A 15,767-nucleotide genomic window follows, 5' to 3' on the forward strand; every position below is an offset into this window, starting at 1 on the left:
TTCTTTAGGACTCCCATGAACCTTTTAAAGGGGAACATGTCGTGCAGGAATACAGGACCGAGAATGCTAATCTCCTTGACCAGGTAAACTAGGAGGTGTGTCATGATATTAAAGAAGGAAGGAGGGAACACCAACTCAAAGCTGACAAGGCATTGAACCACATCATTCTGTAGTTTAGCTAGATCAATTGGATTGATTGTCTTCTGAGAAATTGTATTTAGGAATGCACATAGCTTCACGGTGGCTAGACGTACATTTGGAGGTAGAATTCCTCTTAATGCAACGGGAAGCAATTGTGTCATGAGCACATGGCAGTCATGGGACTTTAAGTTTAGGAATTTCTTTTCTGGCATATTTATTATACCCTTTACATTCGAGGAGAATCCAGATGGTACCTTGATACTTGCTAGGCATTCAAACATGCTTTCCTTCTCTTCTTTGCTAAGAGTGTAGCTGGCAGGACTTAAGTAATGGCGTCCATCATCTGTCTTCTCTGGATGCAGGTTGTCTCGTTCTTTCAAACACCGCAGGTCCTGTCGTGCTTCAAGTGTGTCCTTAGGCTTTCCATACACATCCATGAAGCCTAGTAGGTTCACACAAAGATTCTTCGTCAGGTGCATCACGTCGATCGCGCTACGGATCTCTAGGACTTGCCAATAGGGTATCTCCCAAAATATGTTCTTCTTCCACATGGGTGAGTGACCGTCGGCGTCGTTCGGAACAGGTTTGCTGCCATGTGCCTTTCCAAATACTACTTTCACATCATTGACCATATTGAGTATATCCTCACCAGTTCGGTTGCCCGGCTTGGTCTAGTGGTCTGCCTTACCTTTAAAATGCTTGTCTTTCTTTCTTAGGGGGTGATTCGTAGGAAGAAATCGACGATGGCCAAGGTACACGACCTTTCGACATTTTTCAAGAATATACCTTTAATGTCATCGAAACAGTGCGTGCACGCATTATATCCCTTGTTTGATTGTCCTGAAAGATTACTTATATCAGGCCAATCATTGATTGTTACAAACAACAATGCTCGCAGGATGGCTGCAGAACATAGCACATAAAGCATTGTTCAGCATGTCAAATGCCATAGAATCTTGTTGCCTGCTCTGCGGGAATCGAGCTTAGTCGATCGCACCGTGTTTTGTTGACGTAGGCCATGATTTCGGCGAACTGGTCCTCGGTGATCTTCAGGGCAGGAAGGGGCAGCAGGAAGGCGATGTTGGGCTGCGCGGTGACGATGACTGCGCCGGCGGCGCCAGCGAGGAGAGGGCCCATCCCGTCGCCCGCACTCGCGCAGAGAAGGATCTTCCCCTTGTATGATTGTCCGGCCAGTGGCTCCAGTTCACAGGAGCTGCAATGCAGAGTTCATGGAAAATTTGAATTAGCGAAGCATTGCCCATTAACAGAAAGACCGCTTGCTTCATACTACAACCTTTTGGGATTAATTACGTACCCGTTGATGTTCATCAGGAGGACGAGCGGGGCTTTGTTTAGTTTGGGGAAGATGTTAACGGAGGCTCCCTGTGCCACACAAGAACACGATCACCATCACAAAGAATTTCATGTTATGCAACGATTTCCCAAGGATCAGATCTATAGGCTCTCACCACAATGGTCTTGCCGTTGCCGAGGACAAGCTTGCCGACGAGCCGACGATCGGTGCTGCTCGCGGCGATGGACAGGATCCACGGAGCGACGTTGTCGACGCCACCGCCGTCGAGCGCGGAGTTGCCGGCCGCCGGGGAGGTGAGCACCCCGCGCCTCATGGCGTGGAAGCCCCCCATGGCCACCACGTCCTCGAAGTAGGGCAGCGGGAGCATGCGCGCGATGGAGAAGGAGATGAGGTCGACGCCGTCGGCCACGGCGACGTCGAACGCGGCCAGCATGTCCTCGCTGCGGCAGAAGTCGTCCCAGCACGCCTTGTAGACCGCGAGCCTGGCGCCTGGCATCGCGCCACGCGCGGAGCCGGCGGCCAGCCCGGTCAGGCCGACGTTCTCCACCACCCGTCCGGCCACCGTCGACTCCGTGTGGGTTCCGTGGCCGGCGGTGTCCACGGGCGACAGGCCCGTGTAGCCGCCTGTACGCGCGGGCGCCGATGATCTTGCTGCGCGCACGCGCCGCGCGGTGTCAACCAACCAGTTACCAGTAGTGTAGTGGTGATGGATGCGAAAGTACGTACTTGTTGCAGGTAAAGTTGTGGCAGGCTCCCTTCCACCGGCTGGGCGGCGGGCCGAAGCCCTCGTCGGAGAAGGACGGGGAGTCCGGCCACACGCCGGTGTCGATCATGCCGACGATGATCTCCACTTCCGTGGGCAGGCTCCGGCGCGCCGTCTCGGGGAAGACGAGGAAGTCCCATGATCTCGTCGTCTGGAGCAACGTTTTCATTATCGGAAATGCAAATTTATCGGAGGTCATGGATAAATAGGATAAGCAAGATATATCGGAAATATCGGACCAAATTCAAAAAAAAATCAAATTGTTTTGAAAAAATTCCATAGAATTTGACTTGAAACTATTCCTAAGCTATTAAACATCACTTGTTCACAGATAAAAACAAGAATTAAACATTATAGTGTGGGATTGTCGCACGACTGAATTTGGGTTGTCTGTGTGGAAGCAGGAAAGAAAGAAAAATTTTGACCGATGTCAAATTTTATCGGACCCTGTGGATAGAAAGAAAATTTTGAAAATTTCCGTGAATTTCGGCCGATAAAAAAAACCTTGGTCTGGAGTTGGTACGTCCGGCTTTGGAAGACGGACACGATATCATCCCTGCTTCTCCTCCTCGGTCAGCCTGGCCGCGAATCCATTGATGCTCCTCGTGTAGCTGTAGATGATCCTGTCCATAGCATCGTTGCAGCATGGCATATGTATGAGCACGATTACTACATCTTTCAGGAAGGAAATGTTTCCACGTTTACTACATCTTTCAGGAAAAATGGCTTCTTGGACAGGAAGCTTATCGGTGAATATCAATCGCCTGTCCTGCCATCATCGAGGACCTGGTTGAGCAGCCCGTGATGAGCAGCTTTTGCTGCAGAGAAACCACCACCTGCTGCCAACTCTGACGGCTCATGCCCCATGTACACGATGTACACCTGCACACGTACACGTACAAAATATACAAGTCTTGCTCCATCAGGGCTCTATGCACACGCACTATACGCACGAGTTGTGATGATCGCACAAGGTCTCAGGGATCGTACTGACCTGCTGCTGCCTTTCATCGCCATCGCTGCTGACCTCTGAAGCATGCAAGCTCCCGAGGAAGAAGAAGCAGGCGGCAAGGGTGAGCGGCTTGAACACGTTGCCCATCGTACGTGTGCTTCCTTCCAAGTTTGGCAGCGACGCAGCGTACGTGCACGCACGTGTGGCCTTTTTTGTATGGCAGATGCGTAGAACCGGTCAGGCTGTTGTTCCTTGGATAAATTCCACTCATACAACTCCATGTAATGATGGCCGGATCGGGATGTGCATATTCGCCTCGCTTCCACCGCACCATGTTTGGTGTCTTGTCTCATGGTCTGAGTCTGACGGTGAGTTCAGGGACACTAGAGTGGATCATTAGCTTGGGCTAAAATTTCCACGTCTTGCTGAAATGGCATGGTCAAACAAGTCACTACTGAAAACAGGGCCTTTGCTGAGTGTCAAAAATCGGGCACTCGGTAAAGACCTTCTTTGCCGAGTGCCGCACTCGGCAAAGAATTGCACTCGACAAAGAGTTCTTTGCCGAGTGCTGGGCACTCGTCAAAAAAGGGCACTCGGCAAAGGACTTCTTGCCGAGTGCCAGGCTCTCAGTAAAAGCGCGGCACTCAGCATAGGCTCTCAACGGTGTTTGACCACGTCCTTCTTTGCTGAGTGCCTGCTGTTAGGCACTCGGCAATTTTTTTTTTGAAAATACTATGCTGAGTGCCTCTGACACGACGCTCGGCAAAGATTCAATATTTTTTTAAAATGTCTTTGCTGAGTGCCCCTGTGAAGGCACTCGGCAAAGAGGAAATTAATTAAAAAAATTCAAAAATCCTCTTTGCCGAGCGCCTTATTCTTGGCACTCGGCAAAGAACCCCTTTACCGAGTGCCATGCCCCGGCGCTCGGCAAAGTTTTTTTTGTTGTTTTTGGCCTCCAAATTTTTTGTGCAGCCCTTTTAAAGTACCAGGAACTCCCCGTTACAATTTGGGAATTTTTTTTTTGCTTTTTTATATGTTTAGTTACTTTATTTCATTTACTTGAATTTTTTCGAAAAATATAAATTTGAACTGCACGTGGTACGAATAATGGAATTTAATGATTCAAAAAATAATAGTCATGTTACTGAGTGTAGTGTGAGGCCGTATTCAGGAACGGACCCGAAATTTCGGACATCTTGTTCACGAAACATGACCGCGAACTTGCGTGCAAAGTGTTTTTAAATTCTATAAAAAGCAAACGAAGTCCGAAAATCATGAAACTTGTTGAGAGGTTGTAATATCATATGTGGAGGCTATGATAAAATTTTCAAAAGATTTTGTGCACGTTGTCACGTACGATGCTTACAAACCAGGACATCTCTGCCCGCGCCGCCCGCTTGCCCGCGCCACCGCCAGGCCGCCCGCGCGAAACTTTGTGGTTGAAAACCTTTTTATTTGAGAGCATTTAGATATCCGAATATTTGTTTTGGAATGATCTCTGATGGAGACATGCTTTATACCAATTTTGTAGTGCCTGAAGAGATTTAGAACTTTCTAGTTGTTTTTTTCTTCATTTGAGAACATTTAGGACTCTAAATATATTCAATGAAAGATGGCATCGTTAAATGTATGTGGGGTCCACATGCCACTTCACTCGAAACCACCATCTTTTTTGAAACGACTCAGAACCACCATCAAAACTACTCTGAACTATTTTAGTGAGGGGTAGTATATCTGGTTTTGAAAGTTAAAGGTGGTAAGTTGTCTAGTAGGAGTATTTGAGCTGAGGATGTTTTTTAAATTTTGGTTCAAGGGCAAAAACCAGGTTTTAAAAAACATGGCTTCTCAGACAGGGAGCTTATCACTGAAAATGAATCGCCTGACCTGCCATCATCGAGGACCTGGTTGAGCAGCCCGTGATGAGCAGCTTTTGCTGCAGAGAAACCACCAGCCAACTCTGTGGGCGGCTCATGCTGGTGCCCCATGTACACGATGTACACCTGCACACGTACATACATGTACACCTCAGCTCGCTCTATGCACAGTCACGTACTGTACGCACGAGGTCTCAGGAAGTCAGGGACTGGCCTGCTGAGACGACCGTTCATCGCCATCGCTGCCGAGCTCTGAGGCCTTGTTTAGATTGTAAGTTTTTGTAACTCAAATTTTTTTAACCACCAGGGGTTAGAAAGTTTTCATCCCAAATCTTTGTCATTCAGAATTCCAACTCTTTGCATTGCAATAAATAAGCTTGGTCAAAGACAGTACTGCCCCTATTTATTCAAAGATTTGCATGTCCCATGCATGCTACTGCATCCTATACATTGCATGCATATGACACACACACAAAACAGTTCGCAAGCACTAACAGACCCATAGATTATTACAGTCCGCAAGCAACATTATTACAACTTCTTAGCAAATAAAGCTAAAATACAAGTCCTCCACAAGCAACATTATTACAAGTTCTTAGCAATTACAAATGAAATACAAGTCCTCACAACCTATTGTATAGGTGCTCCGCAATATAATCATGAAACTCATTCATATGTGCATGATCTTCGCTGTCAGGGGCATCAACAGTTTCAGGCTGATCAAACGAGGCCTCTGGCGGCACATAGGAAACATTTTCATCTACCAGCCCAAAGTCAACATCGTTGAGGCCACTCAATCTTATGAAGTTATGCAAAGCCATACAAGCAACTATAATCTTTGTTTGCGTTCTAGCAGGATAGCAAGGGATTTGCAACAATATGCGCCACTTCATTTTCAAAACTCCAAATGCCCTTTCAATGACATTTCTAAGCGATGAATGGGCATAATTGAATCTCTTTTTTACCTCGTGGTTCTGCGACGTTTTGGAAGTCTTGAATATGGTACATGGTTCCCTTGTACGGAGCCAGGTATCCTGGACGGTTTGCGTACCCGGAGTCCACGACATAGAACTTCCCTACAGCAGCACGTACCTGTAAGTGTTAAATACTTCAATTAGAAATGTCAAATGTACTAACAGTTAGGTGGCTACCTTCGGGTGGGTGAGGAAAGTCATCCTTCCATGTAGTCATGGCATCATCGAACACTCTCATGTCATGAGCAGAGCCAGGCCATCCCGCAAGGACAAATGTAAAAATCATATCAAAGTCACAAGCAGCCATGACATTCTGTGTTGTCAGGCCCTTGCGACACAAGTGTTGTACAAACTTATCAGCAGGCACTACACAAGGCATGTGACTGCCATCTATAGCTCCTATGCAGTCCTCGAATTCAGGATAGAACCGATGGTTCATCACCCTTTGATGCCTTGTTCTAAATTCTGGGTCCCTAGGTTTAATGATATCGTCCGCATACTTGATCACACACTTGAGCACTCTATAGAACATCGAGTGGACGGTGCCTAGTGATCTCTCAAATCTGTCCTCGGCTTGCCTAACTAACTGTGGAGCACCTAGAATCCAGAGGAACATCCCTAAAGCCTCAATAGAGGTGGACTTCTTTGTGTCTCTCAGGCTATACTCAGTTTTTAACAGATTATGCAAACTATAGAACATATCTGGGGTCATTCTAAACATGTTGTAGCAGGATGTTTCATTGCGTAGCTTTCGTTCTACCCATTCCAACCCACTCATCTTTGGCACCCTGTAGTCTGCCCTATTGTAGTACTTGTCAAGGTGCATGGCATACTCAGAATACATACCATATATCAATGCAATTTCATCGTCATCATCTTCTGCCAACATGGCAAAAAAAATCCTCCTCCCACTGCTGCTTCCTATCATCATCATCATCCAGCGCTGCACCAGGTTGTTGAGGTTCCTAGTACAAATGAAGTGTTGTCAGTACATATTCCAATAACCAAACATAATGATGCACCCTAACCTTAGCACATGTAACCAACTCTCACATTCACACAACACACATCCATTGTACCACATCACTTAAACATTCATCAACCGAGCAGCAACACAATAAAGTTCACAACAACAAATGGTTCATGCACAGGTTACCACACACAAACACACACATAGGTGCATGCATTGATTAGAGGGTCTAGTTGCCGACCCTAGCGAGGTGGTCAAGGAGGACTTTTCTTCCTTCTTCATCTGCGTCCTCAAAGGTGTCCATGTCAGATTTAGAACGGGCTAATTTGAGGACTCCAACCCACAAGTGATGATTTCCCGTAGTTGCCACCAAATCTTTGGCCATCTGTATCACTTCCTTCCTCCTGGCTTTCTTTGCTTCCTCCTTGTCATCCTCTTTTTTCTGCCTGTCGGCCCAGATTTGGGATTGTCGTGCAGCCTTGTTCTCCATCATGACGTTCAAATGCCTCATGTTGCTCTGCATTTGACGAAGTGCTGGGCTCTTGGACTTCTTCCAAGGACTGGTACCAGTGCTGTGAGTGCTCATGCTGCTGAAGCTCCTCTTGCTGCCACTGCTGTGTGGAGTGCTATGTGGAGTGCCATTGTCGCCATCTTTGTCTTCGTCACTGCTAATGTACTATGGCCCATTGCGGTCGCCAGGAACATATGCGCTCTCCCCTGTGACTGCTACGCCTTGGAACATCTTGTCCATTTCTAGGAGGTACTCAGGAAGCCCATCCTTCATCTTCTGGCACTCCTTGTCCTGGAATGTAGCAAAGAGGTTATCAGAAAGCGTACGAAGATAACTTAGGAGTTGTGGACACCTAAGAATAAGGTGTACCTCGCTGTTCTCCTCCCACCATTCATCGGTAGCATCGACAGAACCATCAGCAGAATGGCCCAATCCTGTGCTCTTGTGCTGGAGCTTCTGTATGGCTGACCATTCCCTCTTCAGTTCTTGGACCTTACTGCTAAAGGTTATGTTGTCATGAACCAACTTTGTCGCTTTAAAGTACTCCTCTGTGATATTTTTCCAACCCCACTTGCTCATCTGACCCCTATTGCAGTAGCCGAGGTCAATCTGCTCACAGTACAGCTTATAGAAGACCTTAGTGTGGAAAGGACTCCACTTTGCCCTATCAAGCCGGCTCTGAAATAATGCATAACCAAATTGCCTTAATAACCAGAGGCAACCATATGGAAACTGATACTGAAATTATCATGATAAGCAGAACATACATATGCATTCAAAGTTGTATTACTAAGTATGTTGTAACATTTTGTAATATGCATTGCATGTGACAAGTAAAAAACTAGCCATGACAATTTGACAACCGCAGGAACAGGCCATGAGGAACAGGGCATGCATGCCACCAGAACATTGATAATTTGAGAAAAACTAGAGATTTGAGGAAAACTATAGATGCATGCCAGCAACACCATGACAATTGTGTTCTGGGAATCGATCTGTATCGAGACTTGAGGAGGAGGCAAGTCGTCGTCGGTAGGTGGTTCCTGGCGGTGGCATGCACCGTGGCCCCTGGAACCGCTAGCGCCGCCAGATGCGGAGCCACATTGACAAGGAGGGACGGCATCGGCACCACCGCTACCAGAGGCCCCGCGAGGCGGGCGAAGGCCCAGTGAACCCCTGCCGCTGCGTGAAGGCACGCGCACAGCAAGGGGGGCAAAACTGCCGCTGTCGTCGTCTTGAGCCCCGGACTGCAGGATTCCCTGGTAGGCGTGCATGTCTACCCAGGACTGCCTGGCGTTGAGGTTGAGTGAATCCAACCTCAGCTGGCTAGGGGTGGGGTTTCTCGAAGATGGGAAGCCAGGAGGCGGCGTGCCGGCAGAGGTGTGCGCACCGGAGGTGGAGAACGACGGCGGCTAGGACAGGAAGTCCCTGGTGTGGCCGCCGTAGCCGAAGCCAGAGTTCAAGGCGCCGTCGCCGTAGCCGGAGTTCAAGCCGCCAACACAGTAGCCGGAGTTGAAGCCACCGCCTAAGCCGGAGGCGTAGCCGTCGTCGTTGAACTAGTGGCCGTCGTTGCCGTCCCCGTTGAACCCCTCCATAGCACACGATGGGTAGAAGGACGCCGGATCTCGATGAGGATGGGGTGGATCTCGCTCAGGACGACGTGGATCTAGCGTAGGAGAGAGTGGCGGCGGCGATGCTATATGGCGTCTGCTGCGGCTAGGGTTTCGAAGGCAAGAGGAGCTGGTGCTGGTGAAAGGATAAGGGAGAGGGAGATGGTGTGTATTGTGGTGAAGGACGACAGATCTGGACGAACGGTGAGGGAGGAGAGAACAGCGGCGGCGGAGGGAGACAGCGGCGGCGCGGGGAGAGCGAGCTGGGGGAGACAGCGGCCGAATGGATAGGATTGGGGGGTGAGCGGCGTGGGGTTCAGGGGTTTAGGGCATCGAGTGTGCGCCCCGAGACAATTTTGGCTGGGCCCAAAATTTTTCCACCCCACAACTTTTGCAGCCCAAAATTTTTTCAGCCAGCCCGTTTAGATTCCAAATTCAAGATGTTAGAAAAACTTGCAATTTAGGCCTCATCTAAACAAGGCCTGAAGCATGCAAGCTGCTGAGGAACAAGATGAAGCAGACGACAACAGCGGAAAGGGCGAGCGCCTTGAACACGGTGCCCATATTCCAAGTTTGCCAGCGCATGCACTTCGATCCTGGATTGGATGTGCACGCGCGTCTGGCCTTTTTTGTATGGCAGATGCGTAGATCTAGTCATGCGGTTCCTTGGATATTTCATAAATCCACTTACACAACTGGATATAATGGATCGGGATCTGCATATTCACCTCGATTCCACCGCACAATGTTTGGTGTCTTGTCACATTGTCTGCGTCCACTAGTACAGAAACGGGCCTTACTCTCGATTGGGAAACCCCTTCAGTCTCGGTTTCCCAACCGGGAGCATGAATCCGGGACTAAAGGGCCCCTCCTTTAGTCCCGGCTTCTCGCCCAGGACTAAAGAGGCCTCCCGGTCTAGCCACGTGGGGTGGCCCTTTTGGTCCCGGTTGGTATTACCAACCGAGACTAAGGTTTTCTTTTTTCCTTTTTTTGTTTCTATTTTCAATTAATGATTCGTTTTGGTTTTCGAATAAATTTTCGAATACGCATTCTACGCTGCTAGTAATATATGTATTCTACACGTTTATAATGTTCGAACATTTTATACAAACTAAAGTATAAAACTAACGTATATATTACATGCATATACATATATTGTACGTTATTTTATGTACAAATAAAGCTTGCATTGTATATTCTATCATATCCTTGGGATAACAAATTCACTCCATTTGGTTTGGCTTCCATGTTTCGTTGATGTCATTGTAGAACTCACCGGTGGAGTTGAGGACCTGGTCATTAAGAAATCCTGCTATGGTCTCTTGAATTGTTTTTAGTTGGTCACGTCGTATGACTTTTTCCTTCAACCATAGAGTCTTCAATAAAAGTTAAAGGAAAAGTATTAATATATATATATATATATATATATATATGTATATATATATATATATATATGTGTGTGTGTGTGTGTTGGTCACGTGATTACTTATATATATGAGCAACAAAAAAAATTGTGAATATATAAATATATTTATATAACATACTTTGAGGATCTCTTCAGGAGTTCTTTTTGCGTACGCCATGATGAACTCGTAAACATAGTATCCACAGTAGTTGTTCCCCTGTTCTTGCCTAAGAACCCAATTTTACGAGAAAAAAGATCCGGTGAATTGAAAGCATGCATGGTGTTAATTGAATTATATATATATATAAATATAGCTAGTACTTACTTTGTGTGCGATTACATCTAGTGGCGCTTTACAATGTTTCACGTGGTGTTCCTCAATGAAACTTTTCCAAACACTATGCCCAATAAAAAAATTAATTTGGCCTTTAATAATTGTTGCAGTTAAGATATTGGGATATATATAGTTGCTAGAGAGATCAAATTACCCTTGGATAATATCTATCATGTCTTGGTTCTCTGTTTGCTCTTTTCTTAACGAGTCTAAGATGCTCAATCGACTATTGGCCATATCGATGACCATCAATATCCAGTGATTGCTGCATATGTTTTTATACACAAATATGATCGACCTTAACTAGAGTCAACACACACACACACACACACACACACACACACACACATATATATATATATATATATATATATATATATATATATATATATATATATATATATATATATATATATATATATATATATATATATATATGGGAGATAGCTTAGCTAGTAAGCAAATAATTGAACAAATGTCCATATGATCGACATTAATTATTTAACACTCACTTGAAGTTGTAGGGGAAGAGTATGTTCTTGTTTTGTTGGTTCACTAAGAACCTCATGAGATTTTTCTCGAGTTCAGCTTTCCATTGAGGCGGGGGGTTAGGGTGTTTGAATACGACATTTGGATCAATGAAACCAACATCATTATCATTTCTCTTTCTGAGGTCTATCACCTCATATCTGCATATATAAAAATATAGTGTGAGGATATATAATTTATATATATATATACTTTAATGGTAGAAAATAATCACATTTACAGACAATAGCAGCTAATGAGACTTTTGTCGAGAGAGTCCAGGTGGCATAGTTGGTGTAATTCTACAAACTCGACATATATAACATCATCGCCACGGAAGTAATGTTGGTTTCTAACTCTGACAGGAACAAACGTCTCTCCCCGTTCACACGCCGCCATGTACCACTTGTTTAGCAGGTACATTTGCGTACCCAGTTCACCTAAGGCCTCAGGGTTATATAGACTCTTTCCATGTTCAAATTTTTTCCAAGGATCCACTTTCGGAGCAAATGGTCCTTCAGCGAGCACTTAGGCAAGGTCCAAACTAGTTTTCTCGTAAAACCAAGCCAGCTCCTCAAAATCGACATCTAAGTCTAAGTTCGAACCATATTCATTACGAACGACAAGAGGGGGGACTGATTGTTGCGATTGTTGTCTGAGTTGTGCAACACCTTTCCCTTGTCTAGTCTTTTTCTGCACCGCCTCAAATGACTGGGTGAGAGAGCGGTCGTAGTCCGATTTTGGCAGGGTCTTTTGAGATTCCCGCTTTTTCTAGTCCACCTTCTTTCTTAGAAGATCTGGAGGTAGGTAGAAGTACGGTTTCTCCGGGTTCTCCCTTGCTTCTCGTTGCTTTTTTACTTTTTCAAAGAAACTGTCCACATCTTTTTGTACTACAGCATTTAATTCCTTTTCACTTTTCTCATAAGACAGTTTTTGGGAAATAACTGGATTAGATGTGGCTTTCTTCTTTGCTGGCTGGTGGGCCAACGGCTTTGTTTGCGGGGCGGACCTCTTAGGAGCTGGCTTCTTATTAGCCATCAAGGGAGGCGGGGAAGGCATTAGAGACCTCTTTGAAGGCATTGGAGACCTGCTTGGAGGTGTTGGAGACCTTCTTGGAGGCGTTGGAGACCTCCTTGGAGGTGGCGGTGGTGGCGGCGTTGCCACCTGATTTCTTGGAGCACTATGATGATCTGGAGATTGGATAATTGGACTTAGGTTGGCGGAGACCCTGCTGTGTGAGTACAAAAAAGCATAATTAGGTATAAGAAATTGTTATTTTTAATCATGCATGTCAATAGAAAATTAGTGAAAATTTTTTTGTTCACTTTTGTCCGCACCTATTGTTTGGCAATTGAGGAAGCGGCGATGGACTAGAGACCCTGGGAATAATGATGTAGCGCTTGCACCATAGTATGAATGTCTTCTCTGCTTCTCCTAGAGTCTTTTCCCCATCACTTCCTGGAATATCAAGAGCCAGATCACTAAAACCTTTGTTAACTCTATCCACTGAGACGCTAACATATCCAGGTGGTATTATTGCCCCATGGATTCTTGGTGTCTTGGTAGGATCTGGAGGAGAAAAAACACCGAGAGCCACCATGATTGTGGCATTCTCTTTTGGAATATGTAGCTCACATGATGTAAACAGTGCAGTGATGTCATCCACAGGGAAATGTAGCATTGCGTCATCTTGATTTGGCAACTCCGTAGAAGCGCAGCTGCTTTTCAACTGATTAGGGGGGCTAATATTAATGTTGATTTCTGCATCTGATGCCTGTCTTTGGGCACTCATTGCTATTTACACTTGCTTTATGATTTCGTCTTGCATTCTAGCTTTCATGTTTTTTCGCGCTCTTGTGCTTGAAGCAACGCCTCCCGTGACTCACGAACATATTCCTCCAACCTGCTGATCCGCGCTGCTTCCTCATCCTTCCTTCTCTGTCAGCTTCTGTAGGTATCTCTATTGTTAGGGAAACCATGCTCCCAAGAAATATTCCGTCCTAAACCTCTTATTCGGCCACTGTGTTCGGCAGTCCTGATGGCATACGTTAGTTCATCCTTCTCTCTATTAGGCCTGAAAGCGTCAATAGCTTTAGCTTGTAGAGCACAAGATAATCTTTGTGTTGCTCTTTCGAGTTTTGGGCCATGAACTAGCTTCCCGGTCTCTAGGCCCAGTCTTCCCCCATGAGCGAAAAACTAATTCTTCACGCGTTTGGGCCAATTGAGTGATTCTGGTGTGATGCCCTTGGCAAGAATGTTCGCTTCCATTTTTTCCCACTTGGGAATGGCAGTCGCGTAGCCACCTGATCCCATGCCATGGTGGTATACCTTCTGTCAGGCATTCTCTTGGTTTCTTCTCACCCATTCTTCACCCTCTTCCGATGTTTTGTACTGTACAAAATCATTCCAGTAGGGCCTCAACTTCACGAGCGGGCCACTAGTATTGAAATTCAGGCGTTAGGTTCTTCTTGATGTATTTTGTGTATAAGGATTTCTTCGAAGTCTAGAATTGTGTGGCCATCTTCTTCATAGCCCATTTTTGAACTAGCTCCTTCAATTCATTATCGTTGATATCATCATAAGCATCCGCTTGCAACATGAAATGTTGAAGGATATCATCCCAAATTAAATTCTTATCAAGATCTGAGACAAAACTAACATGAGGCTCATTGATCTTTTGCTTCCATTCACGGGCACTGATCGGAAGTTTGTCCCTTACAAGGTACCCACACTGTTGCACGAATTTCCTTGTATGTGGACCAAGTGGTTCGCCTGTCTCGATATTGAATTCCGATATTATGTAGCGCCCCTCCAATGGCTTTTTCGAGCCTCGAATATTTTTGCTTTTCGCCGTTGTGGTCGTCGATCTAGAGGCTACGTATAAAAAAGAATAAATAAATATCATGTGTACACATAATAGATGATAGATATTCAAATATATATACAATATTCAAATATATATATATACCTCACTAGTATTTTCTTGCATAATATTTTCTTGGTTTTCTTCAAGAGCCAGGTATTGACTCCCGTCATCTACATCCTGCTGGTCACCATCGGCAAATTGAGTGCCGGTGTTGATAATATTCATCATTTCTTCATCCATGTTGTCTCTCGGGGCAGCCATCAAGCTTTTACTCCACTAGATATATCTATAAAAAATAAAACATGTTTCAATAAATAACCATCCGTACTAGTTGAACTTGCTTATGTGATCATCTCGACGAGGATTTCTCCACCGAACGACACCGTACTTGGCCAGGAAGAGCTCCGATTCTACGAGGAAGGGAACACGGTCTTCCACGACCGTTGCCGCTCTCCCTCGTACAATCAAAGCTCCTCCTTGATGTCCATTACCGCTCGGTAGAGAACATGCTCGCCGAGATGAATATGGTCCGTAAATTCAACTAATACGGATGTTGCCACTTTGATATGTTGAATTATTGACACTTATTTATGTTAATTGTTAAATAATTTCAATTTATGCATAAATTCTATGAATTTATGAAATCATGCTCAAATATGTGTTCTATATTTGCTACATATTACAAATTAGAACTGTATGGTGTTATACAAGCCAAATATTAGGCTTTAGGAGTTTAGGTTGTTAACAAAATGAACAACCTATCACGCAGGCTTAAAAATACTAGGTCATAGTTCAATTGGTCAGAATCTTTGTGGTGAAACATGTCCGTATAGTTTGAGTCTCATCATGAATGCTAGTATTTGTGGTTAATTATTTTTTAATGGAAAACAACATACCCAACAATGAGATAACTTTGGTTCTTTCGTTAATTTTAAGATATGTTAGCTTAGCACCTTGGAGGTACCAAGATATGGTTTCTATGTACTTATTCATTGGACGTGTGCAGTTACATACATATAGTTGTCTGCGTTTATACCGATCTTTAAAAAACAACACGAACTAATGCAACTATTTGGGCTCCGATTCTACGAACGAAGAGCTGAACCATGACCGGCAAAACCATGACCGGCACCGTAGCCGATGGAAACGAGCAACGCAACCGCAAAACCATGACCGGCAGAGCCGAACGACGAATGACGAAACGAGACGCACCGCTGGGCACCGCAGCCACGTGGAGTCAGCAGCACGAGTTCTCCGCCGTCCTGCACATCGCGTTTTATAGAAACTCAAACACGCTCAAACATACAATGCTACTGATAGGCACATACAAGAGAAACTAATTACAAGGGACCTCCGTCGCACTCCGGTGAGGCAGCGCGCGCGGGGAAGGCTCGGGCGACTACCGATGAGGCAGCGCGGGGAAGGCTCGGCCGCCCTCTGGTGAGGCAGCGCGCGCGGGGAAGGCTCGGGCGAGCTCCGGTGAAGTAGCGCGGTGAAGGCTCGGCACGCTCCGGTGAGCACGAG

At 45.6% G+C, this 15,767-nt stretch overlaps 1 protein-coding gene across 1 annotated transcript; it reads right to left on the reverse strand.

Annotated features, from left to right (window-relative positions):
- Window positions 1-1,007: 1,007 nt before the first annotated feature.
- Window positions 1,008-3,318, reverse strand: LOC136548176 (subtilisin-like protease SBT4.3). Its single transcript, XM_066539793.1, has 7 exons — window positions 3,214-3,318; window positions 3,006-3,101; window positions 2,190-2,370; window positions 1,611-2,107; window positions 1,457-1,524; window positions 1,139-1,354; window positions 1,008-1,044 (listed from the first exon to the last, which is right to left on the reverse strand). The coding sequence occupies exons 1-7, from the start codon at window positions 3,316-3,318 to the stop codon at window positions 1,008-1,010; spliced, it is 1,200 nt and encodes a 399-aa protein (XP_066395890.1).
- Window positions 3,319-15,767: the final 12,449 nt, after the last annotated feature.

This window comes from Miscanthus floridulus, chromosome 4, assembly GCF_019320115.1.
Source record: "Miscanthus floridulus cultivar M001 chromosome 4, ASM1932011v1, whole genome shotgun sequence".
Classification (NCBI taxonomy): Eukaryota; Viridiplantae; Streptophyta; class Magnoliopsida; order Poales; family Poaceae; genus Miscanthus; species Miscanthus floridulus.

Excerpts from the sequence above, each read along its gene's own strand:
- LOC136548176 (XM_066539793.1), bottom strand. The coding sequence starts at position 3,318 with ATGGGCAACGTGTTCAAGCCGCTCACCCTTGCCGCCTGCTTCTTCTTC. Across the intron at positions 2,371-3,005 it reads ATCACGGGCTGCTCAACCAG|ACGACGAGATCATGGGACTT; the intron begins GTCCTCGATGAT and ends ACGTTGCTCCAG. Across the intron at positions 2,108-2,189 it reads AGCCTGCCACAACTTTACCT|CAAGATCATCGGCGCCCGCG; the intron begins GCAACAAGTACG and ends GCGTGCGCGCAG.